The sequence below is a fragment of the Cavia porcellus genome, unplaced genomic scaffold (genome assembly GCF_034190915.1).
Source record: "Cavia porcellus strain 051 isolate PalLab524CR breed Dunkin Hartley unplaced genomic scaffold, mCavPor4.1 scaffold_1, whole genome shotgun sequence".
Classification (NCBI taxonomy): domain Eukaryota; kingdom Metazoa; phylum Chordata; class Mammalia; order Rodentia; family Caviidae; genus Cavia; species Cavia porcellus.
The window spans coordinates 68,406,858-68,434,177 of NW_026947484.1; the positions used below are offsets into that span (position 1 = coordinate 68,406,858).

General features: G+C 43.4%; 1 protein-coding gene across 1 annotated transcript in view; it reads right to left on the minus strand.

Annotated features, from left to right (window-relative positions):
- Positions 1–1,722: 1,722 nt before the first annotated feature.
- Pcsk5 (proprotein convertase subtilisin/kexin type 5) overlaps positions 1,723–27,320 on the minus strand; it is a 416,016-nt gene continuing 390,418 nt past the window's right edge. Inside the window, exons 34-38 of the mRNA XM_003472222.4 lie at positions 14,555–14,732; positions 12,126–12,343; positions 9,458–9,558; positions 7,645–7,831; positions 1,723–4,500 (exon numbers count right to left, since the gene is read on the minus strand). Of these exons, the coding sequence (XP_003472270.2) occupies positions 4,109–4,500; positions 7,645–7,831; positions 9,458–9,558; positions 12,126–12,343; positions 14,555–14,732 (1,076 nt within the window). The 3' untranslated portion in view covers positions 1,723–4,108. The remainder of the gene's footprint in view (positions 4,501–7,644; positions 7,832–9,457; positions 9,559–12,125; positions 12,344–14,554; positions 14,733–27,320) is intronic.

The window sequence follows — 27,320 nt, forward strand, 5'->3', positions numbered from 1 at the left end:
CATTAGTGAAATAAGATGCACATGTGTAAACATTGCTCTCACTAGTGTGAAAAGCTGAAAGAAACACATACACATATATATAATAGTTAAGATAGTTATACTACTGATTACTCTGAGTCCATTGAAGAGAAAGATTTGTGCTGGTACTGTTCGGATAATTGAATGCAGATGTCTTGTTCTCTAGGTGAATGATTTGGGGATGACAATGTGCAATGTATGTATCACTGTTGTCCCCTGATGATGTGTTTCGAAATTTAGTTTTAGTTTTTTTCTTCTTTTTCTCCTTGATATGAAGTTAATTTTGAAAAATGATTTTGGTAGCAGAGTAGAGGAAAAATCTAGAGAAAAAGAGATTGAAGTTCAGCAGTAATTCAGGGGGAATATGAATGGTCCAGATGAGAGAGATGAGGCCTGATGGAGGCGCTGGAGCTGAAAGACCGTCTAGAGTGGTTTATAGCTCACAAGACGCAAGCTTGAGAAGACTCGCTTAGCTGCTGGATGAAGAGGCATCAGAAGGAGGAAAACAGACTCCTGCTTTTTATCTCCTTCTTGGCAAGGCATGGTTCTAAGCACACAGAAACTGCTCAGAAATAGTCCTCTAAGAAGCAAGTCGCTGGAGTATTGTCTGGTCTTTGATTTTATTTCCAATTTTAAAATTACATTCTACAAACTAGAATCTCCCAAGATTTTACACAACCTCTTGGTTCACTTCAAGTCTATGAGAACTCTTAGTGTTTCCAAATTATTTGCACTTCAAGTCTACAAGACTTCCCCTAATTAATTTACTAAATTATCTGCAAGCAGAAAACAGGAAGTGATTTTCCCCGTTAATGGATTAAGAACAGGTGGTCAACTTAACGCCAGCTGGATTACATCAGCATGGCATTGAGCGAAGATGCTCCACCTGAGGAAAGTTGCCAGGATAAATAGGTAGAGAAGAAGGGAGGTGTTGAGGGTTGAGGCGTTAATGTGTTGTTGCCTAGAGGCATTGTGAGTTCTCCTACGAGTTGCTGTTTGAACCGTTGGTTCTCCTGGAGAAGCTTTGGTCCTCACATTGAACATTGCTTCCTGACTCCGGAGGGAAAGACATGTGCTGCTTGGTCTCCAGGATGAACTCATCACACTGGCTTCCTGGCATGTACCGACTGTGCTTGCCCTCGGAGGAGCTCGGGGCCTCCGTGTCGCTGAGGATGGCTATGGTGCCTTTCAGGATAGCCCTGGTCCTTGTTGTGAGTGTGACTTCTCGGCTCCAGCATAGAACCCTCATTCCACTAGCACAGCTCCTTCATCCTGCTGGCATAGACTTTCTAGCTTCCATCACTGATCCTTCCCGGCATGGATCCGTAAAAGATACTGGAGTGAGTCCTTCTTGTGGGCTCTGGACCTCCAGTTGGGCTCGTGGGAGGCACTGTCCTGAGCTCTGGATTTTTATCTGACTCCTGTGGGACATTGCTGTGGGGTTTAGGCTCTTGACTAAATAATCTATGTCTTTGGTGTTGCGGATAGATTTCCTGCATTTTCCTGTGTTAACTCCCAGTGACCATTATAAAAATAATATTATAAACTCCATGTCTTGATCCTAATTGTTCTCTGGGTACAACCCCTGACTATAACACCCCCCAATCTCACATTTATGTAATGAGGATAGTTGTTAGCATAAAGAATAACGTGGCATGACCACAAACAAGAAAGGGAAGATGTCAAACTCATCGACACACAAGCTTGAGGCTTCTTTTTATTGCAGGTCACATAAAAAGTAACACAGTGTTCTTAGCATTTCAGGTCATTTCAACCTCATTCAACCTTTGACTGTGTGTCATAAACATAGATTTTCTTTTGGGAAAATGATTTCCAGGCTATAGGAAGAAATGCCACACTCAGTCTATCAGTTTTTACAATATCAAGGACAACGCAGTACAAACAAAATTACTTGTTTCTTAGACGGGTGGTATAACCACACAGCGAGAGATGAGGTGCCTCTCCCATGAGAGTGCTGGCTGCCTTATAAGCAGTTTTTACAAATACTTTTAAGAATGGAAAAGAAAACCATCAGGGCTTCAAATGGACTTTGAGCAGGTAATTTTGAATAATTAAAATCATGGAAGCATATCATTTGTATATGTGATATCTATGATCTCTGAAGAATTTTTAAAGCCACGGTCAGCAAACTGCACACTGTTGGTGATACCTGACCCTCCCTTGTTTTTGTTCTTATATTCGTAAATGCTCAGAAGTAAATCAAAAGAGGACTATATGATAATTATCGGAAATTCACATTTCACCATCTATAAATAAAGTTTGATTGGAACACAGCTTACCATTCATTTTATACTGGCTACTTTATCACGTGACCCCAGCAGAGTTGAAGGTAATAGAGATCCTTTAGCTCACAAAGCCTAAGGTATTTACAAAAAACCTACCAATGCTTTGCTGACCCTTTGTTGAAGAGCTTTCTGCTAAAGAAACACAAGACTTCCATAAACTGAAGGCTTCTTGGTCATGAAAGTTGGTGACATGTTGTGTTTGAATATGTGTGTGCGTGTGTGTGGTGTGTGTGTGTGTGTGTGTGTGTGTGTGTATTTCACAAAGATTGTTCAGCTCCTAGGAGGATACTGATATCACAGAATAGAGTAAGACACATGCTTTTACTCTATTTAGGGTATTTATTTTCCCATCTTGTGTCAGTGGAGCATAGTTATTAAGAACATGTGTTTTAACTTCTTATCCTTTGCATCTTGATTAGCTTTCTGTGACCTTAAGCTAGTGTCTTATTCTCTTGTAAGCCTTAGGCTTCTCACAGAAATGAGTAACAATGATACCAACATGTCAGACTTCTGGTATTGAGTGGGTAAATGATGTGACTGTTTTTAGAGGAATGTAGTAGGTATATAATATATTTTGCCATGAGCACCACCACCATCTGAAAACATGAGCTTCACTTTGTGGTAGTCCACTCCTAGAAATACTTTTAACCTCTTCTTTGACGAGGAAATCTGTAAGATTCTGCTTACCTATGTTCCCGCAGCCAGGGCGCTCCCGCTGCCTCACTGTCTGCTGGAAAACCATTTCCAGCTGCATGGCTCTAAGAGCACACTTACCAGAAGAGCAGGAAGACAACTCGGTGTTGGAAGGTTGTTCAGCCATGGATTATGGTTTCCGAGCAGCACACTGGGGTTTATTTTAATTTTTTAGGTTACCCACTAGTCTCAATGTTTTCTATGGAAAATCCACACTTCTGTGACCGGGATGGAAGAAAGCTCTGCTGACTCAGCAGTGATTTTTTTTTTTTTTTTAAAGGGTGGCTGAGTTTGCCATTTTATCCTATTTTATGTGAGTTTCACATTGCCATTTTTTTTTTTTTAATTTCCTACCAGAAAAAGCTCTTAGAAAATCACAAGGGGGAGATGCTGGGCAACACTGTCCTTTCCTCACACTGGGCTTGCGGGCCTGAGCTTGCGTGCCTTCGGTATTGTTGGACTCCAGGGTCCCAGGGAGGACCCAAGGCCTCGTGAGCTCATGGGACCTCCGCTACAATCCTGCTTCTCTTTACTTCTCTCCTCTAACTGACCCCAGAGCCGGCTGAGCAGGGATGTCCTCTGCTCTCTGCGGAGCTCTGCTAAAGAGGATGAGAACCCTCTTTTCTTGGTCTTCACAAACACATAGCCTGCACAAAGCTCAAGGGAAGAGGAACAGCCTCCTGCACCAACACTCTTGTACCCCTGCCCCCCACAATCAGTTAAAGAAATATCAGAATTCTGGAAAGCAGCACTTGTCTCCACAATGCACCCCGGAAACAGAATTTCTATAAGTCCCCCCCACCCCGCAGTATTGTTAATCACATCACAGTTTTTACAAATCACACTTATTTTGCTTCTTGCATTTTGTGGTCTTGACACTCTGTTTCGAGGGAAATGCCTTCATGTTTTGTCTTGACCCTCAATTATGATTGAAGAGGAATTGTTAATGCAGTGTAGCCACTCAAAAGAAGCACAAAATATTTCAGAATTCTTACACATTCTCATTGAACTCATAGTGAAGAAGACGGCAGGCACACAGAAGCCCGGCGGGGGATAAAACCGACCCATCAGGGCTCTGGGCGGCGGTCCAGTTACCGGTAGGCATAACTCTCGTCGTCGTACTCCAGCTCCACCTCGTCATCGTCCAGCAGCCCGTATTTGAACTTCCGGTAGACAGTGCCATCCTGGCCCATGTAGACAATGTCATCGTCATCGTCCTCGTCGTAGTCCCTGTCCCTGTACTCAATTATCTGGTCCTCTTCAAAGCTGCTGGCCTCACGATCGCTGCTCTTGTGGGAATAAGACCTCGCAGGGTCCGCCAGTTTTTCATAGCGGGCCCTTAGCACGGGCTGGGTGCGGCCCCGAGACTTCCTCCAGACAGCCACAGCCGCCCCCAGCAGAAGCACCAGCGCCAGCGAGGAGGTGACCAGCAGGGCCGTCTTGGCGCGCTCCGAGGCAGGCCAGGTGCGAAGGAGGCACTCCTCTATGGGAAGGTGGTCCGGAGGCAGAGGGGAGAGGGAAAGGTGGGAGACAAGAAACAATTGGGAAAATTGATTCCTGAGGTACAGAACGTGATGCTTACTTTTGAGATCTGAAATGGTGGAATCACTACCCATGGTTTGCTTATGGGCCCACTTTACAAAACTGCCTATGTCACCCAGGAGTCCAGCCTTTATCTCCAGACCACCACAACCACCACCATTCGCTCTAGAAAGGTCATTCTGAGAGCCAAAGTCTCCAAATGTCTAACCCTAATCTATTCTTCTATTTCCCTCCTGAGAAAATATTTCATCTTTGCACTGCTGAGAGCTAAGCATAGTTTTTATATTCTTAAGTGCTTAGAAAAAAAAATAAAAAAAAGACAAAGTTATAATGATTAGAAATTCAAATTTCACCACCTAGATACAGGTTTATTGCTTGGATTTACCTATTGCTAAGGACGGCTGATTTCCTAAGACTCAGTCCTCTCCCTCCCCAGCTACACACATGCCTAGTCCACCATGTCGGTCCCCATCTGTGGGCACAAAAGTGTAAAACTATTGAGTCTTAAAGCCACAAAGGGCCTAGAAATTACTTAGGTCACCTTGTTGTGACAGTTGAGGAAACCAAGGCCCATGGAGAGGAAGTAGATTGCAAGCTTGTGAAAGGCAGGACCACCTTGGTGGCATGATGAGTTCCAGGCTATTAATCTTAACTCTATGCAGCCTTCTCCAGAGATGAAGGAGAAAAGGGTCTGACACCTGTGTTCTGGTCTCTCGGAATTCTGTGGCCATCAGCCGGCAGGAAAAGAATTGTGGCACCTTTAAATGCTGCGGACCAACTTGAATGACAGGTGATTTCTCCTATCACAAGGAAGCTTCTCAAAGTCAAGAGTTCTACCCCTTCCTACCCACAAGTCCCTTTCCATTCCTTGACCGACTGAGTGGGGTAATCACAGCAGTGCCACCAGCAAAGGACTACAGTGTAACTTTAGCAATAGGCTCCTTTTTCTTATTTTGTTCTCATTCAGATGGTACAAATTATTTACCTAATTTGCTTTCATTTTCCTTAATTCAGCTTTTAGGACTGTGAAAGTTTTAGGACTGTGAAACAGTATAAAAAGCTACATTTAAAAACATCTTTCAGGCCAGGTTGGATATACAAGTTTGGGTACGTGGCAGGTTCTCTGGAGAGTTTTGAGCCACTGACCCATCCCCGGGGTTATTTTAGGAGAAATTCTAGTATATTCACTGACGACCCAGCTTAATGGAGCCACTCTGCCACCAGGGGCAAAGACGTTTTGCTTATTAGATCTGATTGGTTAGACCTGATTCATCACTAACATCTTTTGCTGCTGTTTGGATTTGACCATTGTGTAGACTTTTCTCCTTTAAAATAACAGCATTGTTATTGTTACATTCATCATTACCAGTATTAGCACAGAATCTTCCCCCTGGAGGAAATTAAAACACTGAAGGAATAGATAATTGACTTCTGTGTGGTACCCTAGGAGTAAATACTGCCTGAAGGAAGAGAATCGACCCTAACTCTAACCCTAACTCTAACCCTAACCTTCTGGGGTGGCTTCATTTAGTCGGATCCATATGCAGTGATGTCTCACTCTCTGTGCTGTCTTTCGCTGCAAGCAGGTCAGCCTGTGTGATCTGGTGTCTTTGAAGAGGCAGACTGTCTCAGTGATGAAGGAGCAGGTAAGCAAGATGTTTGTTCTTTTCATGTTTGCCTTGTGCATGTCAGGCAAACACCCTAGAGACTGAGTTATAACCCAGCCCACGAGTCTGTGGAGTTGTTCAGAGTTGCCCCAAGTGCCTTTGTAAGAGCCCCCCCAAAACCAGGAAACTCTAAACAGCTCTTCCTTGGAACAAACTTTCAGAAACTCTGTCCCCAAATGCAGACCCTGCCGGTTTCATATAACAGCACTGATATAAGGAGGGTTGTTAGTCCTAGCAGGCGCAGAGCACATACCTACACTGGAGGCAGGTGTGTGTGGGAATGGGGAAAGCCGGTGCTTACAGGGGTGGCAAAGCTCGACAAGGATTTGCTTCTGGAAAGCTGCTATTAAGAACTTAATTGAAAAAGATGATGGAAAAATAAAAAATAGCCCTTTCCTAGTATGTATGAAACTCCAGGTTTGACCTCCAGTACTGCAAATAAATAAGAAAGAAATGACTGGTATAAGTTATGGATTTGGGATTTTCTTAAATTTTCAAATGGACAGACTCCCACCAATACCTGTTTTTTGGGGTCCACAGAATGTTACAGCCCCAAAGGAAAGATCTGTTACTGGGATAGACAGTATATTTGGGCAATATACGAGCCTAGTGAGGGGGTGCGCAATGCAGTCCCATCTATTCAGGAGGCTGAGGTTATCTGGAGTACAAGAATCTGAGACCAGCCTGGGCCACAGATAGACCCCCATCTCCGAAATAAAGAATATATGCTTCCTTCAAGTGAACTCACTCATTAAAGGTATTTCCAAGACTGCAACCAGTGAGAATCAAAACACACAGATGGATGGGGTTGGAGGTTGGAAGACAGTCGTGGACTGGGAATTGGTGAAAGGGGTTTTGTGTTTTAGCCTTCACTGAAAATATATTTTAAATGCTTTAGGTCTCTAATGGAAAGCCTAGATTTGGGCTAACTTCTATTGAGTGATTCTTCAACAGAATCAAGATAATGTTGCCATCAGCTTCTTTAGTAGCTAATTATTTTCTTTCTTTCTTTCTTTCTTTCTTTCTTTCTTTCTTTCTTTCTTTCTGGGAGGGTGGGATGGGGAGGGAAGAAAGTAAATATACGAAGGTCAAGTTCTTGGCTTACTTGACCACTGCTCTGGGAGCAGCACAGTGGTGGAAGGACGATGGGCTTTGATTCATACCCTAACTCCGGGTAGGTCGTCTGTTCATAGTGTTTGGACTGAGTGTGTGTATCAGCCCTTTTGAGTCTTAGTCTCCGCATCTGTAAAATGGGGTCTGTAATGTCCACTTATGAGCTGGGACAATGCATGTGAGGGTCCAGGTACTGAAAGCACACAGAAGGCCCCCGTGGAGAGGTAGCCTTGGGGTCTCCCTGAACTCTCCGCCCCTCCCACGGTACCCACATCTCCCTTTGCAGGGGCCTCCCCGCCCCTTACCTGTGCTTTCCTGGCAGTCACAGCACTCCTGGCCAGGGGTGGGGTGGGAGGCATTGCAGCACTGCAGGCAGCGGCTGTCTTCGGGGTACAGCAGCAGGGGAGCAGGGCACACAGTGCAGTTCTTGGGGCCGGGTCCCTTGCATTCCATGCAGCTCCCGTGGCATTTTTCACAGGTAAATTTCTCTCCCTGTGGAGAACAAAGAGGATCCTTTTGAGTGTGGAGGGATTAACTCCCAAGTCAGGATTCCAACTCATCTCCGTAAGGCAGAGGCCACATGGGGGACTGCATAAGGATGGTGTGTTCCAGGGCCATGCTCACCATGCCAGGTGAAGGAGCTGGCTGCCTGCTACTGGACAACCCGTGACTGGCCCAGCCCTTGAGACCTGCACTGTCAGGGACAGGCTTCCCGAATAAATAGTTAGGAAGTGACAGATCCTGTGCTCAGGGACAGCTCAGGATAGCAGTAGTTTTGTCTGGTTCACACTGTGTAGACTTCCATAGGCCTATACATTCTGCATTCATTTTCCGAATTTCAGAAGCATGCTGTTTCACATGTGATCAGTTCCTAGTTTCTCTGTAAAACCTGTCAACGCCAGAGTCCTTATTCCCACAGGGCAGTGTCACCAATAGAGATGAGTGGCATGCAGCCCTCTTGTTGTGCTCTTCCTATCTGATAGTTTCCAGCACTTCCTTTTACACCACCAAGACACGTGAGTTTCCACTGCCCATCAGGCTTACGCTGTGGCTTCCTCTGACCTAGCATCCTACAAGACCCAGAATGAGGTAAACGGTGACTCTCTTGCTAAAACAGTTAAATCTCACTGGAAAGAACGTCCAGAGGGGGGACAAAAAGTGGCTTTGCTCCTCCCAAGTTGCTACTTGCCTGATGCTAGACACCTGGTTAGGGAAGATAATGTCCTTTCCTACCTTTATTAACTTTGGAAGACTAGTAAAATAGAAAAGGGAAGAATGGCAGAGCTGGGGGTGGAGCTTAGCAGGATAGCACTTGCCTTGCATGTATTAGGCTCTGGGTTTGATTCCCTGAACTATGATCTATGAATTTTTAAAAAAGGAATGCAAATGACACTGCTGAGTATCTTGGCACATTACAGATGCTGCTGAAGTGCTTCGTCAGCTGTTCCTTAATCAGCTCTTCTCTGTTCAGTCCTAGTTTTGTTACTACTCAGGTGACCTTTAGCAAATTATCTAACCTCTACAAGCCTCAGATTCCCCAAGCTGTAACGAGAGCTGATGTCAGAATTTAAACTGAGCTTCTCTATGGATGGGCTCATTGTGTTCATTTCACGATGGAGAGACCTCCTCATTTGCTAAAGTTTGGAGACACAATTAAGAAATTAGTGGACTCAAAAGATTCCATGGCTTTTATGCAAACAGATGAGTTCTTAGTACAATTTGAAGACAAAGTGCAGGAAATGAGAGAGAAACGTGTGTGATTCCCACTTTATTCAGCTGTTTCTAGTTAGCAGAAGGTAAAACAGGAGACACTCTATACTCCTGAGATAACATTCTCATGCAGACTATAACCATGAAAACCTGAGAGGGTTCATTCTGAGGCTCCCTTCACTTGACTGCCCCATTATTTGTCTTAGGTCTTCTCAGTTCATGAAAGGGCAGCCCTATTGTTTCATGATGCAATAGAAGAAGATTCTAAAATGTTCTGTGTGAACACTTTTAAACAGTAGTGAGTGTTGGAACTTTAACATTTTCTGATTGTCTGAAATTACATTCAGAAATTGAGTTTGTGCTCCTTTCTAGAAGGTATGGAAGACACCCACCCCTGGCTCACAGTACCTCTCCCACTCGGTATTTCCCCACAAGACAGTCCAGGCTGCAAATTCCTCCCATGAGGTGGTAGTTCCACACACAGGACAAGCAGCGCAATGCTCCTTTTCCTGAAAGAAGAAAAAAAATCCAATTATGAGACCATCTTCAGGGTTCAGCCTTTCGCTTGGTTCTGGAACACTCAGGAGCAAAGAATACGCTGTAAAGCAGTCTCCATGGAGTTGCCTGTGAGGCCGCTGCTGCAGTAACCCTGCAACCACTGCCAGCACCCCTGAAACCACAGCTCAGTACCCCGCACTCTGAGTCAACAGGACCAGACACACTGGGAACTGAGTGCTGGGGAAGCTCACCACTGAGCCATGCCGTAAGTGTAAAGTGGACATTAAGTTTCAAAGATGGTTCCAGAAAAGAATGTAAAATAGCTCAGTAATGTTTATGTTGATTATATGTTTAAATAGTAATATGCTGTGTACATTAAATCTAATATGAAAATTATTACTAATTTTTATTTTTAAAAGTGATGACTAAAAACTCTAACATTACACATATAACTTGCATTTTATTTCCATTTCTATGGCACAGTGGTGATACATCCTTAAGTAACAATGGTACGAATGAAACTGGCTTGGGCTGTGTCTGTAATCCTAGCATGTGGGGGGCTGCGGCAGGAGAATCATGGCAAATTTGAGGCCAGTCTGGACTATGGAGGAAAACTGTGCCTCAAACAAAAACAAAAAGAGAGAGAAAGATAGCTATGTTTAGTGAAAATGTGATGTAAACAGAGCTCTGATAAACACTGACTTTCAGCATCAGGAAGAGGAAGGAAGAAAACCTATAGAACTAGGAGAAGCTAGGACCTGGGGACTTCACAGAGCGTCTGTCCTCAGGAAGGGAGGCAAAGTCAGTCAGTCAACCATGGGTTTAATGGTGCTGAGCCGGTGGGTAGTTCTAGGTGGCTCTTGTTCTAGAATACAGGGAAGAAGAGTTAGAACTGAACCTATGGCGACCGAATGGAGGATTTTAACCCCCTTTAAAAATGGAAAATATTTACTGGAAGTTCACGGAGAGCTGTAAATAAATCAATCATGCTCACTGATGTGATGGCTGGGCTCATAGAAGAGGCAGCACCATTGCGGGATGAAACACCATGCAATGCGAATCCATCACCAAAGGAAATCACCAAGTTCACTTTGAAAAGGAGAACTGGAATGCATCCCTCCAGCCATTGATATTCATCAAGAAATATAGTCACTGCAGTGTACACCCTAATCCTAGCTGCTCAGGAGGCTGAGGCAAGAGAATCAAAAACTCAAGGCTGGCCTGAGTAGCTTATAAGAACTTGCCTCATAAGAGAGAGAGAATGGGAGAGAGGCAGGGAGACAGGCTGGGAATGTAGGGCAGTTTAAAGTTCTAGGTTCAATCTCCAGTGTTTTCCCCATTTTGTGGTACTATAAGATGGAAACCAATGCCTCATGCATGCTAGGTGAGCTCTCTTCCTCTGAGCTATATTCCCAGCCCCCATATTTTTAAAATTTGTGACACAGTCTCATTAGAGTCTTGTCATGGTTACTTTTCTCCTGTTGCTGAGACAAAATACCCGATGCCCAAAATTAAGGGAGGAAAGGTTTATTTAGCTCACAGTTTGTGGAGGTTTCAGCCCACGATCTACTGGGTCCAAGGCAGAGTGGTAAGGCAGAAGGCAACAGTTCATGGTAGCAGGAAACAGCAAAAGCAACTAGAGCAAAAAGGAGAGTGAAAGACTCTTTCTGTCCCTTACATTGTATGCAGGCCACCCATCCTAGGGTAGGTGTAGCACTTGCGCTCATAATCTCAGCAGTGGACCATGAATCCCTCACAAGCCAGTCTGCCTGCTGACTGCATGAAACTCTAGGGGACATCTGGACACAAACCATAGCAAGAGTCTAAACTGGCCTCAAACTTGCAATCTCAGCTTCCTGAGTAGCTGGGATTATGGGGATGTGCCACTGTACTCGACAGAAGTACAGTACCCACTTCTTACATGTTGGGAATTCATTTCGTTCACCATCTTAAGGAAAGACACGGGAAATGAGCGAATGTGAGTTTTAGAAGATCTCTGGTATTAGTGTTCTGGGTGACCCAGTGTGTGCACATGGTGGAGTGAAGGGTTAGAAGGACCTGCTGGCTGCTTCAAAACCTGACAAGAGATGCTTGGAACAATGGAAAAGGATTGGGAGGATGGAGGGTACTTAGGGGAGAAGTCAACAGACCTCGAAGTTGTTGAGGGAGTGGGGTGGGCAGGAGGCAGGGGAAAGAGAAAAGCCAGGGACGATGTCGAAGTGTCACACTGGGCAATGGCTGGACGATGAGCTCACCAGCAGTAATTTTGGGGGACTCTGCGACAGACAAGCAGGCATCTGGAAAGTAGGAATGAATTTGGGTGCATTGAGGTAGATGTCGGAGGGAGTTTTTGAAGTTAAGGAAATAAATGGATTTCTCTAGGGAGATGTGGCAGGCAGGGTGGAGCTACAAGAGATTGCAAGAAGGCGTGGAAGCAGAGCAGAAAGGGAGCCCAACCACATTGCAGATTTCTGGGGCTGACGCTGGAGGACCTGAGGAGGAGGGACGGAAGGTCCAAGCAGGAAGGAAACCGTTCCATTCTCCATTCATATGTGCAAAAACACCCATCTCCTCTCACCTTCGCATTCCTTGCAGGTGGGATGGCATCTCTCACAGGTCCACAGGCTCTGCTCTGCGTAGTAGTGGTCTGGGCAGGTGCGGTGGCACTCTCCCTTGGAGCGGAGAAGAAAGAAATAGGGATCGCAGGACAGGCAGTCCGTGGGGTGTGGGCCCCGACAGGCCTTGCAGCTCCTGTCACACTTCTCACACCGTCCAGTGGAATTGTCTGCGTAATACCTGAAACCAGCAAGGCGAGGATGGGATGCAGTCATCCCTCAGTATCTTGGAGGACTGGCCCTGCTGACACCAAGGTGCATGGGTGCTCAAATCCTAGTGTACCAAGAGTCAGTATGTATCACTATGTATGTCCTCCCTCCTATTTCAAATCACCTCTAGATTACTTACAGAATCTAATGCCGTGTGAATGCTTCATAGTGCTGGTTGTACTATACTGTGTCAGCCATAATGACAAGAAAAAGTCTGTATGTGTTCCACACAGATGTGCTTTTCTGTACATTATTGTTATTGTAGAGAAGGTGCTGCTGTATGATCCATGTTGGCCTCAACTCATGACCCTCTTGCCTCAGCTCCCAAGTGCTGGGATTACAGGTGGGTGTAGGGGTACCGATATTTCTCATTGTTTTTAAGATTAGCCAGTCTTTTTCTGTTTTTGTTTTTTTGGTACTGGTCATCCAACTCATGACCTCAAGCTTGCCAGGCAGGTACTTGCACCACTGAGCTAAATCCCCGGCCCTGTTTCTCATTGTTTTTGATCCTTGGTCATATATAGAACCTCACTATGTGGAGAACTGGCTGTTCTAAGTGTTGCTTCTAAATTGGAGTGGAAAAGCATCATTAGTCAGGTGGGGTTCATTGACAAACTGGGTGGCCACAGCCTCTTTACTTGGATTTACTAATTTAATTCATTATTATGTTAATGAATCTAATGATAACTTTTATTATCTATAAATCAGGTATTATAATCCTCCCTTCTCTATTTGTAAGAATTACAATGCATGACACCTAGCAGGCTGGGTGCTATGACCCCAGCATTCAGCATGTCTATAACCTCAGCATTCAGGAGGCCCTCCCTTCCCTCCATTCACCTCCCCTTTCCTGCCCTCCCTTCCTCTTCTCCTCCCTTCCCCTTCCTTCATTTTCTTTCCTTCCTTTTAGGTTAGTGTTTAAAGGCTTGATAGGAAGAAGGTGCAGATGGGACCCAGGTCTTTCCAGACACTTGCTCGGTGAAGCAGAAGCACTAAGCCAGCTCAACCATCCCCACACTTGCTTTGCAGAGCCCTTTCTTCAGTGATCTGTACGGTGTTTTCAAGAGCAGCTAATGTGTGTGGCTCTGTTCTGCATACTATAATAGCATGTGTGACAAATAAGAGGTGTTTTACTTCCAGGAGCTTCTGATTTTCTTGGGAAGATATACAGGAATAAATTCTTGAGGGTCAAAATATTTGTCTTAACTTACCTTATTCAAACATACAAGGTGCTCTTAATCAAAACATGTATTCAGTGAACACACGAATGAATGTATGAATGAATGAATGAATGAAGTAAAAACACAAACCAGCTTCTGCACTATAATGAATGAGACAAGCCGAACTCGCTCTAGGACCTAGGGGAAGAGATGTGCCAATTGGGCTGAAAGCATTCATGGAAGGTTTAAGGTTACAGCCCTTTAATTTGGGTCTGGAAGCTCTCAGTGCCCTGGGTTACTGGTTGGGAAGGAGGAGTTAGAAACATGTTGATAATCAGTATTTCTTTCTGCTGCAATGTCCAGAGGGTAAAAAAGCAGTGACTCAAGTAAAATTCTCTTCAATATGCTGTAACCAGATATTCTGATAAACACAATACCATTTTTCCTAACAGAAAATGCTAAATGCTTCGGGATAGTCAGGTATGCTTAGGTTATTTATGAAAACTAAACCTATAGGTGGATTATGGAAAGTGTAACATGTTGGAGAATTGATGGAATATAAATGGAACTATTAACTGAAGTGCTTCCCTTTGTAAAATCAGTGTTCCGCGTGCATTGCTTAAGGTGACCTCGGGCTGACTGAATCTGAATTGAAGCAAATGCTAAAGCTGAGGGGAAAGGACCTCCAGGAGCAGTCTTGGGCTGCGCTGTGGGAGGGAGGCATTGCTTCTGCTTTGGAATTGCTGATTCTCTTTGAATTAGCAGGAAGGCTGGGCACTGACTGGGATCAGTGATTTGGGTGAGCGTGGTTTGCACCATTGACTGTGTTCTCTCACCGAGTCACTCTGCCTCTTGCATTTTACTTCCATTATTGTAAACGGCTTCATCTCTGTTCCTCCCTAGCAGTGAGGTTTTAATCTGATTACATTTGTGTCTGACTCTTAGTTCCCACATCTGCAAAGTGGGTTAGCATCCAGGGTGGCTGAAATACTTGATGCAAGAAACTGTGCTGAGTGTCTTACCCTTCCCTGCACTGGAGCAGGCACTCTCTGCCCAGCTGGAACCAGCCTGCTCGGCAGGAGAGGCACTGCATGCTGTGTGTCCCTTCGCAGGTCCTGCAAGAGCTGTGGCATGGGGTGCAGCGGTGTCTGTCCTCATCGGTGAAGTAGCCCTCTGGACAGCTGTCCACGCAGGTGGTGTCTGTGGAGTGGGGAGAAAAGCTGTATTAACACCAAGCTTAGAGGACTGCACGAGGAATGAGACGATGGGCCTGTGGCCTGATGGATATGCTGGGAGTGGAGATGACTGCCCAGGAAGTAAAATTGGCCATACAGCCATGAAGAGGGAGAGTGGACAGAAAGCACAGGTTGGTCATGGTGGAATGGACAGTGGTTCATCACCAGCTGATGTGTCTGTCTCATGTGGGGAAGGAAGGCCCAGCTGTGTACAAACATCTCTGCAGGTGTGTAATCTGGTGGCTTGAAATAGCACACATCTATTATTTTATTGTTGTGGAGACAGAGAATACAAAATGGGTCCACAAGGGTCTGTTCATGTTGGAGCCTTTGGGGAGAATCTAGCATTTTCCACCATCTAGAGAGTACCTGCCTGTGTGGGCCCTTCCTTCCTCTTCAAAGACAGTACCATCTCGCTCTCTCTCTCTCTGTCCCTCCCCTCTGTCATCACATCATCTTCTCTTACAAACTCTGATCAGACCCTTGTGATTATCTTGGGCCCATTGGGGTAATCCAGGATAATCTGCAGGAGATGACCTGAGTGACTCACCTTGAATGTAGAACATCTGCTTCAGCATTACATAAACTGAACCCTGAATCCATATGCTGATATATACAGAGCTGGTTATGTTATTTCCTTCTCCCTTTAATTGACTCTAACCAACGTAAATAAGGATAGCTAAGGTACTGATATGTAATCCTTGAAGCTAGCTGAGTTTCCTATTTCCTTGCACTGTGTTTTGTATAAACAGTTGAGCACAGCAGGATGGCAGAGCCATATAGCTCCAGGAATGTCACCTGGGTTGAGTTATAAGATAAGAGGCTATGACTTCCAGGGCACAAAAGTTTGCATATCAGAAACTAAAGCAACAGCCTCCTAAATCATTCTAATGCTACCTCACTCCAGTTATCTAGATGAGTTTCTTAAGCTTTCTCCCTGCATACTGCAGAGATGCTTACTCTCCACCTGGCCAGCTCAGCTCACATTGCTCACATAATTCCTGCCCATCTCACAGTCACTCATCCTTGAGCCACTCCCTTCTTCACAAGGAAATAAATTCTGGGTAAGGCTTAGATCAAGGCCTTTGTTCCATGTATTCTCACCTGGAGTGGACTCAGGACCCCTTGGCTGCCCATAATTTTGAGTATGTCTTAGTGTCTTTATTTTTGCTGTGAGTTACACTGGAGGTAGTAGATTAAAATTAACTCACCAGGACTCCAATAACCTTTCAATGGGATTACAAATATAAAATTTCTCAAGCTATGAGGAAGAAGGATTATAATATTTGGATTATGATATACAATATTTGGTTTATGATAAATCCCTCATGCCAAGATTCCTCATTAAATCTTAGCTGTAAGGCCCCTTTTACCATTCAAAGAAATATCCCTACAAGGCAGGGGAAGAAGTTAATCATCTTCATCATTATGCAGTCTATTACAAACTCCAACATGTTATTTTAAATAGCCTGACTGGTGATGTGTTCATGTGAAGGAGAGCATGAGAGGCCTAGGCCTGGGTAGATCCTACAGCCAGCGTTTAGGACACCTCTCTGTATGATACACCAGAGCCAAAGTTTTAGTTCTAGTTTAATTTGCATGTTTCCCTCTCTCTCCATTTACAGGAAACTCATAGTGAAGTAATTTTTTTCTCTCATTAAGAATGTAGTAGGAAATGACTCCTTACCCAATCATTATGCTTCAATTTTTGTTAGTTGTCCAGGTAATAGTTCCTGTTACTTCTGCTTCTTAGAAACAGTTGGTCAATGTGGTACATAGTTGGTCACTATGATACACATTGTAAGAACTAATCAAAGACAGTCAAGCACTCCAACTACTTCCCTTTTACAATCCCTTGAAAACCTCCCTTGAGCCTTCAGGGCCTGACATTTTTTCTTGTGGTCAGTGCCCATCAACACAAATAAATCTGCCTCCAAACCATGGGTGATGTTTTGGTGTTTCTGCTTGCCATGGCTTCTGGTGCACTGGCCAGGAAGACCAACTATGTTGACTTCTTTGATCGCTGGTCATGTGCCTAATGGACAGAGCAGGGAGTTCTCCAATCCTGACAGGAAGGTGTGTCCTCAAGATTTCTCAAGCCCCTTGGAGGTCTGCAGGAAGATTCCTGGCTCCTTGTTTGAGCAGCTTACATCAGACTCAAAAGGGAGGAGGATGTAGTCTGCCTGCCTGCTTGCCACATTCCAGTAAGATCCCTGAGGAAACCCGAGTTAGTCTGTCTGTCAGTCCTGTTCAGTTCGAGCAGAGGGAGAGCCTGATCAACTCTCATTAGTCAGGGCCACTCTCAAGGGAAGGGGGGCATCTGAATGGTTTTTGTTCTCTCTCTCCTTTTCTCTCTCTCTCTCTCTCTCTCTAAAGGACACCCATTGTTTGTCTGTTGCACCATCATTCAAGGATACTCAATGCATGTAGGAAGCCAGAAATGAGAACTAATTATTCAAAACCCAAAATCCTTGACTGAAGGCTGAAAAAAAATTTAAAAAGGGCTTCTCTGGTGATTATAGAGTTAAAATAAAATCAAACTGCTTCTCTCCAAGCCTGAACAAAACCCGAGAATCCCATGTTGGCAGAGACCACTGTAGCTCTCCATTCAGCAAAAAGAAATGAAGAAAGCCAGCCAAGTGCTTCTCAAAGGTATCAGAGAGGGGGGCAAAATATAAAAATTTGTTAATGTTACTAAGAGCCTGATAAGGCCCTTACCAATATATGAGTAACAAAGGTATGGACACTACAAAATAAAGGCCTCTTCAGATTAAAAAATAAGATTTTCAAAGTTTCAACCTGGATCAGATAACAACTTTTCATTGGTCTGATGGGCTCAAACTTGGCCAGACCAGGCTTCCTTCTTCCTGGTAGAAAATGGAACAGAACTCTCTGCCTTGAAAAGCCCCCTCTTAGCACAAAAAAGGTTACCATCTCTCGAGCAACTGGGACTCTTGCCTCCTGCCACTTCTACATGAATTTGCAGCCTGGAAAGACATCTCACCAAACATGAATTACCTTACACCACTTCTGAGGAGAGACCTCCTCTTCAGGGTAAAGGGACCACATCAGTCAGTGTCCTCTTGTTTAAGCCTACATCAGTCCGAGACAGATAGCTGCAATCTTGAAATTTTGAAAATTCTTCTCCCAGAAGTATGTGCTGAAGACTTGTCTCTGGGCCTGGCCATTAACCACACTCCCATATCTATGTCACAGGAAGCACAAACAGGCATCCAGCCACACATCAGCCACTTAAAGCAGTTCAGGATCTGGATAGACTTGTCAATCACCTTGGAACATTCCTCTTTCCCAGCAAAACTGCCCAAGGGGATTACCGGCCAATGCAAGATCTCCATGCCATCAACAATGCAGCCATCACCTGGCACTCTGCAGTTCCCAACCCATACACCCTTCTTGGACTGTTACCTCTGGATGCCACCTGCTTTACAGGTCTAGGTTTAAAAGAAGATTCTGAGACAAGATGAAGGACAAATCACTTGGACTCAGTTGCTACAAGGGTTTGAGAACTCTCCCACTATTTTCCAGGAGGCTCTGACAAGAGATTTGGCCACTCTGAGACAGCCCATTTCTCTGCCCTTTCCAGCTTGCCATCATGGTCCCTAAAGAATGGACCTGGACCTAAAGAATGATGCTTCTACCTTTGGTTGGCTCCTGCCAACCATCCCCCCTTCACTTTTAAATGAAAAGACTCCAGTCCTGAACTCAAAGGTTAACTGACCTGGACTCACCCTTCCAGAGGTTGAAAAACTTGTTTACTTTGCTAGTTTCCCAGCACAAAGTGTCACTGCATTTCTGATTAATGACACTCAAGCTGCTTGCTAGAAAGACAAAGAAGCTCTGCTGCAATATCTGGCAGAAACTGGCTACAAGGTGTCTTGGGGAAAGGCACAAATCTGACTACAAAAAAGAAAAGGCCGAACCCTTGGGGATTCCAGATGTAACTGGAATTTGGCTAATTTGTTGATAAATGATGACATGTAGCTTCAAAGATGCTTATTCAAACTGTCAGTCCCTGGGGCACCAAGTGGCCTATCTGTGCAAATACGTGGATCTAGTCTCTAAGGACTGCCTCCCGCTTTGCCTCTGCACTCTAACAGCCATTGTCCTTCTGATAAAATCTGACAAACTCATCTTAGGGCAAGACCTGACTGTCCAGGTGCTACATACTGCCCTGGACCTCTTGGATAATTGTGGACCCTCAATCTTGCCATGTACTTGCTCACCAAGTTGGCCCTCCAGACAGTGACTCCCTGACACTGACTGATCAACCGTTCTCGAACCAACCAGACTTAAAAAGCTTGACAGATGCTGTCATGGTTTATGTCTGTGGCCCCCAGGCCTCATGAGTTTGCATTGTGTATTTGTGATAGTTCATTGTCTAGTGCTTGGATTGATGGTGTCAGTGCTCCACCCACATAGGGGTGGAGCCAGGATGTGATGTAATGTCAGGAAGAAGGTGTGTCTTGCTCTTTGCTGGTTCCTGCTTGCTGTTTGCAGCCACCATGAACTGCGGCCCAGCCATGCCCACCTGCCTTGGAGCCAACTAAGTGTGGACTAAAACCTCCAAAAACTGTAAGAAATAAACCTTTACTTTCCCAACTTGGGCTTCAGGTATTTTGTCTCAGCAATGAGTAAAAAATAACTAAGACAGAATTTGGTACTGGGAGTGGGGCCGTTTGCTGTGACTATACCTGACCATGTTTTTTGAGAGGCTTTGGAAATGGCTTGTGGGCAGAGTTTGAAACGGTTCGGACATATTGCCTTGTATGCATAGAGCTGGAGCAGCTTAGGCTGTTCTGTAGAGGAGATTTTGGTCAGAGCTCAAGAGACCAAAAGGCTGATAGAAAGCCTCATGGTAAAGACCAGGTTGGGAGGTTTCTGCTAGGAAAAAGGACTACATTGGTTGTTGGACTCCCCATGATTTGTGTTATGGCTTGGCAGAAAGTTTGTCTGCATTTTGTTCATTCTCAGAGACTGAGACAATGGGCAATGGACTGATTAATCTTAAAAAAAGAAATTAAAAAGCAATCAAACATTGAGGCTGTGCCATGGCTATTGTTGGGGCTTTTAGCCAGCTTTATGTTGCAAATCAAGAGCAAAGAGCCCAGCAGGATAATTTATAATACTTTGAGTTTGACCAGAAGGAAAATGCCAGGAAGGCTGTAGATTGTAAAGACAGAGTTGAAATTTTGATTGTTAAAAACAGAGAGATAAAAAAGATGGCCCCGGGGCATCCCAGGAAGCGGGACCCTACCCTTTGCAGCTTCACTGCAAAGGTGAAAAAATTTGCTCAGAGGAAAAAGCTATAAAGCACCATGCTCCAGAATGGCGACAGAGGCCACATGAGATTCCAAAATGGCGGCAATGTAGACAAGCTTTTCCTTACAATCAGGTAAACAGAGCCCGCAATCCAGGCAACTGACCCCTACAGCCAAGAAACAAAAAAAACCTGGCTACTGCTCCAGCTAGCAGCAAACCTTGGCAGCACCCACAAGGTGCTGATTTTAGGTGCAAAAAAAATACACAAATTCTGAGGGTAAAATGACTTCCACCTCAATTGCAAAGGGCCAAGCAGTGTGCCCCTGAGAGGGCAATTTGTAAAGATGTAAAGGTAAAGCCAAAGATACAGTAGAGATCCCAAAAGTTTAAAAAAGCCAAAAAAAAAAAAAAAAAAAAAAAAAAAAAAAAAAAAAAAACTTCTGGGAGAACATGGTGCACAAATAACAGCAGCCATGGAAGCTCTCTGAGATTACCAGGAGCGGTACCATGTGAGGAGTCCTATGTGAGGGGAGATGTACCCTGCCAGCCCAGGAATGAATTAAGCTAAGAGAAACCAACTGGAAATGCAATCCTGATGCTATATCAGGAACAGATAAAATCTCAGTGTGGAAGCTGGATCCCACACCACTGGAAGCTGTGATTTGAATTTCCTGCTGCCGATACCGCATCCCAATCTGCATGGCAGGGAGAGAGATGTGCAAAAGCTCTGAGAGCTGGAATTGGTGAACCAAACAGCATTGAGAGTGGGACTGGCAGGGAGCCCTGCATCGACCTGCAGTGAGAGAAATGGGGACCCTTTCATAGACTAGGAGGCTCCAACAGAGAACATTCTAGGAACGAGCAGACTAGCAGGAACAGGGCCCTGCAGTGACTTTAGTCGCATATTCCCCTCTCAAGTGGGAGTGGTGGGGAGCACTTGGCCTGGTGATGCCACAGACTAAGATCCAGTAGGCTAGCCCAAATCAGGTCCCTGCGCCTGGCGGTGCACCCTAACAGTGAAGCATTCAGCAGGTTGACCTGGAGGGGTAGACCCAGCAGAGACTGCCCAGGTCTGTGTCTCCCTAGTACACTGCAGTGGGTGGGAACACCTAGCCAGCAGATTCAAACAAATGTAACAGACAAAGAGAAAAAAAAAAAAAAAAAAACTAGGCCTCCTCCATACACTTGTACGGAAGGAACAAAAAGTATGAGAAAAGGGAGCAACAAGAACACTGATCCAGGAAAGGTAAAGGCAAAAGAATGAAGACAGAAAACATGCAATATCAGACATGGCACCTATAGACATAAAGCAGTATCTCTGGAGCCTCATAGATGAGTTCAAAAATGAAGTATTTAATGAAATAAAGCAAGAAATAAGTAGAATAGTTAGAGAAATGCTAAGCACCGCCCAAGAAAAAACAGATGGTGGAATGGAAGAACAGAAAAAAAGGGGAGAATTGTTTGATGGAGAAAATAGAGAAAACATAGAATACATGAAGAAGGTTCAAAGAGATTACCAGGAAACTAAACACTCTATTGAAAGCTGGCATAACAGCTTGAAAGAAACTAAGGATAAATGATCAGAACTGGAGGACAGATTTGTAAGGTGGTAGCATGAAATGAAAAACTTCTTAAAAATAAGAAAACAAACAGCAATAATACAAAGGCTAGAAGATGATAAGAGGATCTATAACTTAAGAATTAAGAACATAAAAGAAGTAGGGACTCAAACAAATGAACTACAAAAGCTATTCACAGAAATAATCCAGGAGAATTTCCCTAATTTAGCAAAAGGTAAAGATATTCAGATGTATGAGGCATACAGGACCCCAGCCACCTACAACCCAAACAGAGCTACACCAGGCATATAATAATCAAAATTCCAGAAATCCAATATAAGAACAGAATATTAAAAGCCGTCAAAGACAAGAAACAGATCACTTACAAGGGAACACCCATCAGAATTACAGCAGACTTCTCGGCACAAACCATCAAATCACGAAGAGCGTGGGGGGAAATAATTCAAGCTTTGAACAATAATATCCTTCAGCCAAGATTAATATATCCTGCACAACTGTCCCTAGAAACTGATGGAAAAACAAGGTACTTCCAGGATAAAGAGGAACTCGGGGAATTTGCAACCGCCAATTCAACTCTATAGAGATTACTGCAGGATATTCTAAAAATGAAAAATCACAAGATTCCAGAAACAGTGGCAGAGTGGCCACAATAAATGGAGCAGAAAGCGAAATGAAGAGGACAAACTGACAACTAATGACAGAAAAAGAACTCAACAGAAATGAGGCAGAGAAGGTTGGATGGTAGGAACAGCCATTTTGGAGAAAACAAGACATCATAATAGGTAGTGCTGATTTAATATCCTCTTGTTTTAAAGTCCCATCAGGCTTTTGTTCTTCTGTCTCCATCGGTTTTAATGTGTTGTATCTTATTGGATTTTATTATATGTGATAATATAAACAAAAACTTTTATAGACAAGGAGATTATACAGAAATCATTGTTCATTTTCTGTTAATTGATTCTAAATATCTTGTAATACTGTCATTCTCTTGAATAGTTTTACATTGTCTTGATATGTTTGATGCTATAGTATACAAAGTTATACCCAAAGATTTTAAGGGAAGAGACACTATGGTAACTACTATTATGTTGAGATTATCTTGTGGTGAAACACTATTTTGCTTAAATGGCTATGTTTTGACCTGCACTGTTTTGTTGTTATGCCCTCTTTTTTATCTCAATCTCCTTTTTATTATCTACTTTTTCATTTTTATCCTTCTACTTATGGGAAAAATAAATAAAAAATAGCAGGATATATTATAGTAACCCACTCTGATTTCCTATTAACTTGATTTGAAACTCTGTATTGCTCTCACCATCTTGTTTTGACTGATTTTCCTCTATTCTGTTATGCTTGATAGTACCAAGTTTGAAAGTATAAGCAACAACTATGAAGACAATAAGATTCATTGTGACGCCCATTCTGGTTGACTAGTATCTTCTTTTGAAGTCCTCTAATGTCTCCAATATTTTGGTTTTATTGGTCTTATTCTTTACTGTTTTGTTCAGTTTTATTATAACTGATGATATAGGCAATTCTTTTTAAGATAACAAGAGGCATTATGGTAACCATTGTTGATCACCTTGTATTTTATTTTTATATTATGTATTATGTCCATCCTTTTGATTTGACTGACTCTGTCCTGGTATGTCACATTTGGTTTTACTTTCTTCAAAAAAAAAAAAAAAAGTAATAAGAACTGTGGGAGTAATAAAACCCAAAATGTGTAATTGTCATTGTACAAAAGAAAGGAAAAGAAAGTTCTCTAAAACATATAACTGCATATTTATTTAAGTGTATAAGATAGATAACCATATTACTGAGTTTTGTTGGATCATTGAACAAAACTGTTTGCAGTCTCACTGTTTGAAAGAACCCTCTATATGCTTTAATTTTGTAACTCCAACAACTATTTCTAAGATGACAATAGTAATTAACTAGTGATTTCCTACTGTTTATTTTTTCTGAAATTCTGTATAACTTGTACCCCTTTTCTGTTTTTTTCTTTTTTCTCCTTAAATAAAATTTTTTAAAAAAGCCAAAAACGTGGATGATCCAAAAAAAAAAATCTCCAAAAAGCAAGCAGAGAAAATTTTTTTAAAAAGCTGTGGGAGATAAAACTCCTAAAAGTGCCATGGGGTTAAAATCACCCAAGCCTTTTAGAGCTTACAACCAGATTGCTTCAGATGCTGAGCATAAAACTCTAGGACTTAATGTTTGTCCTGCTGGATGTTAGACTTGCTTTGTTTCCAATGCTTTATATTCCCCTGTTTGTAACTTTTAAAATGATAATGTTTATCTTGTACCTTTGCATTTCAAAAATGTTTAATCTTGTTTCATTTATAAAGGAGGTTACAGTTAAGAGTTTATCTTAGATCTTAGAGGAGACTTAAGACAGACTTTTCAGCAGTGCTAAAACTTAGGACTTTGACAACTCTTGGAGGTAGACTAAATGTGTTTTATATAAAAATGTACAGAATCCTGGAGGCCAGGGGTAAAATGTCATGGTATATGTCTGTGACCCCCAGGCCTCATGAGTTTGCATTGTGCATTTGTGATGGTTCATTGTCTAGTGCTTGGATTGATGGTGTCAGTGCTCCACCCACATAGGGGTGGAGCCAGGATGCGATGTGGCAGGAAGAAGGTATGTCTTGCTCTTTGCTGGTTCCTGCACCATGAACTGCAGCCCAGCCATGCCCGCCTGCCTTAGAGCCAACTAATTGTAGACTAAAACCTCCAAAAACTATAAAAAATAAACCTTTCCTCTCCCAACTTGGGCTTCAGGTATTTTGTCTCAGCAACAAGTAAAAAATAACTAATACAGATGCTGAGAACGCCCTGATTACAGATGGCAGTAGTAGTTGGGAATGGAATCCAGCAGCCTAGATATGCTGTGGTCACCTTGGCCAAACCTCTCCCACAAAGACGGTCTGCATAACAAACTCATGTAGGGCCATAGTTGATCTAAAAATGAAAGGATCTACTGATTGCTGCTGCTGTTTGGAAACCCACCAAAACAAGTGAAAGCCATAACATCCCATGTCTGGCCAGCATCTACTTTACTGTCTGCAAATGACAGACATCAGGCACAAATGACATCCATTTGTAGCCCAGATAACTCAAACCTGGCAGAATTATTAGAAGGAATAAAACAACCCCATAGAAATGTTTTGTAACTAGCTCCATAATACTCAGGAAGGTCCTTCCTCTTATTATGAGCATCCATTTCATTTGTACAGGGGCTGGCAGCTAAGAGTTTGTCTTAGATCTCGGAAGAAACTTGGAACTTGGACTTTACAGCAGTACTGAAGCTGCTAGGACTTTGGTAACTTTTAGAGATAGATTAAATGCCTTTTGAATAAAGGGATATGAGTCTTTTGGGGGCTAGGGGAAATGTTATGATTCTAATGCACTATAATGTGAATAAACTTAATACTGATTCTCAAGGATTGTTAAACCTGTGTTACAATGTTCAAGTGGTAAAATGTTAAAAATAAGCATGACTTATATCTGAAAACTGGTTTAAAGAAGTGTGAGTGGTTGCCAAGTTGAAAAAGGTAGATTATTATGGTTGATACATTGTGTCAACTTGAGCAGTCTAAAAGCTTAACTAAGTGACTCAGCAGCTCTTCATCCTGGGGTGTAGAGGAAATATCTGGCTGTCAGGTATTTTGTCCCAGCATTGAGAGAAAAGTAACCAAGACATATGCCTCTATACCCCATTATCAGTCTAGGGTGTTGTTAATTGTGTCAATTTGAGAAGATGGATAGTTTAAGTGAGTCACTAGGGGGCCAGTGTCCTTACTTTGTAACATTCTGAGTCTGTGCAAGAGGAGGCATGCAGATCATGTGAGTGCTACACTTACACATTATAAAGGGAGGAAAAGAGGCTTGCTCTGCCCCTCTTTTGCTCTTGTTGCTGTGCTGTCTTTGTCTACCTCAAAGTATGACCCCTGTGCCATGCCACCCTGCATTGCAGCCAGCTGATTATGGACTGAAACCTCCACAAACTGTGAGCTAAATAAACCTTTCCTTTCTTAGTTTTGTTTGTCATGTATTTTTTCCCACCAATGAGAGAAAAGTAACCACGACACATGCCTAGCAAACATTTGCTGGCAAAACAAGATGGGGGAAACGTAGCAGAATGCCCTTCCCTAGTCAGTATACTTCAGTTTCTGTTAGCTGCCAAGGTAACAGTTCCTTTTACTTCTGTTTCTTAGAAACAGTGGATCACTGTGACACATAACTGGTCACTATGATGAGTATTGTAAGAGTCAATCAAAGACAGCTAAATATTCTACTTCTGTGCTTTCTCTTTGCAACCATATGAAAACCTCCCTCCGTGAGCCTTTGGGACCTGACATTTTTTTCTTTAAGTTGGTGCCTGTTGACATAAATAAATCTGCCTCTAAATCATGGATGATGCTTTGGTGTTTCTGTTTGCCATAGCATGATGGCATCTGAGGTGACCCCTGGTGGCATTTTGTACTGGGGATAATTAGAAATGAAGGTCCTATTGGGTGGGATAGTAGAGGAGATATTTGGAAGAAGCAACTGTTGGGAGGAGGTGCTTGGGCTTTGTGTAACAGGAGCTAAGGCAGGTTAGTAGGGAAGGCTGATGTTTTCTGGCATCTTCTGTTGTGAGGGGCTCCAGAGTGGGCGTCCCTGTGTATCCTCAGGAGAATGAGGCCTTTGCTAATGGTATCTCATCAAGAAGAGGAAAAACCTGCCACATATTTCAACTATGAGTGCCTCACTTCTCATGGCCACACTAGTGCTGGAGGACAAGCCTCATACGTTCTAGTCCTGCCCATATTTTTCTTTTTCTTTCCCCCAGCCTCTTCTTTCAGTCGAGTTTCAGCTTGCATCTCTCTCCTTTGCTGATTTTGAGCTCAGCCATGCTGTCCCTGTAAACTGAGGATACTGGCTTATCCTAGCAGAGACTTTCAGATCTGCTGACCACAGCTGACCTTGGACTGCACCACACATTGTCCAGCAAGAATTACTGAGCAATGGATACTAAATCAAGAGGAAATTTTGATGAGGAGCTGACTGTCTGTTCTTAAGGTGGTGCCACACAAACTGCTTATGAATTAGAATGGAGTCAATGGCAATTATTCTGTGGAGAAGCTGAACACCTTGGTGAGATCACTGACATTCACAGTACTGAGAAGAGGTGGCCAGACGTGTGCACCTCCTGGTATTGCTCTCAGAGGACACCTGTTCCAATGGAGAGTGCACACACTAGATCCATCATGGGAACACTGCACACCCTCCCACACCAGGGCCAGGGACTGTCTCCTCCTCAAGCATCAACATTATGAAAGACAAAGACAAGCTGGCCATGGTGCACATGCCTGAAATCCCCACTATTCAGGAGGCTGAGGAAGAACCAGGAGTCTGAGATCAGCCTGGGCAACATAGTGATTCCCTGCTTCAAAAACAACCGAGACAAGGACAGTCTGAAAATGTTCCAGATTAAAGGAGGCTGGAGACTTGGAAGCCAATTCCTAAACCTAGACTCATCACTAGTATAGAAGGGAGCTGGCAACATTTTAATAAGAACATTATATTAAGGTATTGCATCAATGTAAATTTATTAGAACTGGAGGTTGTCTTGGGGTTATGTAAGAAAGTATTCATATACTTAGAAAGCACTAAAGTGTTTGTGGGTCATGGACCATGTTGTAACT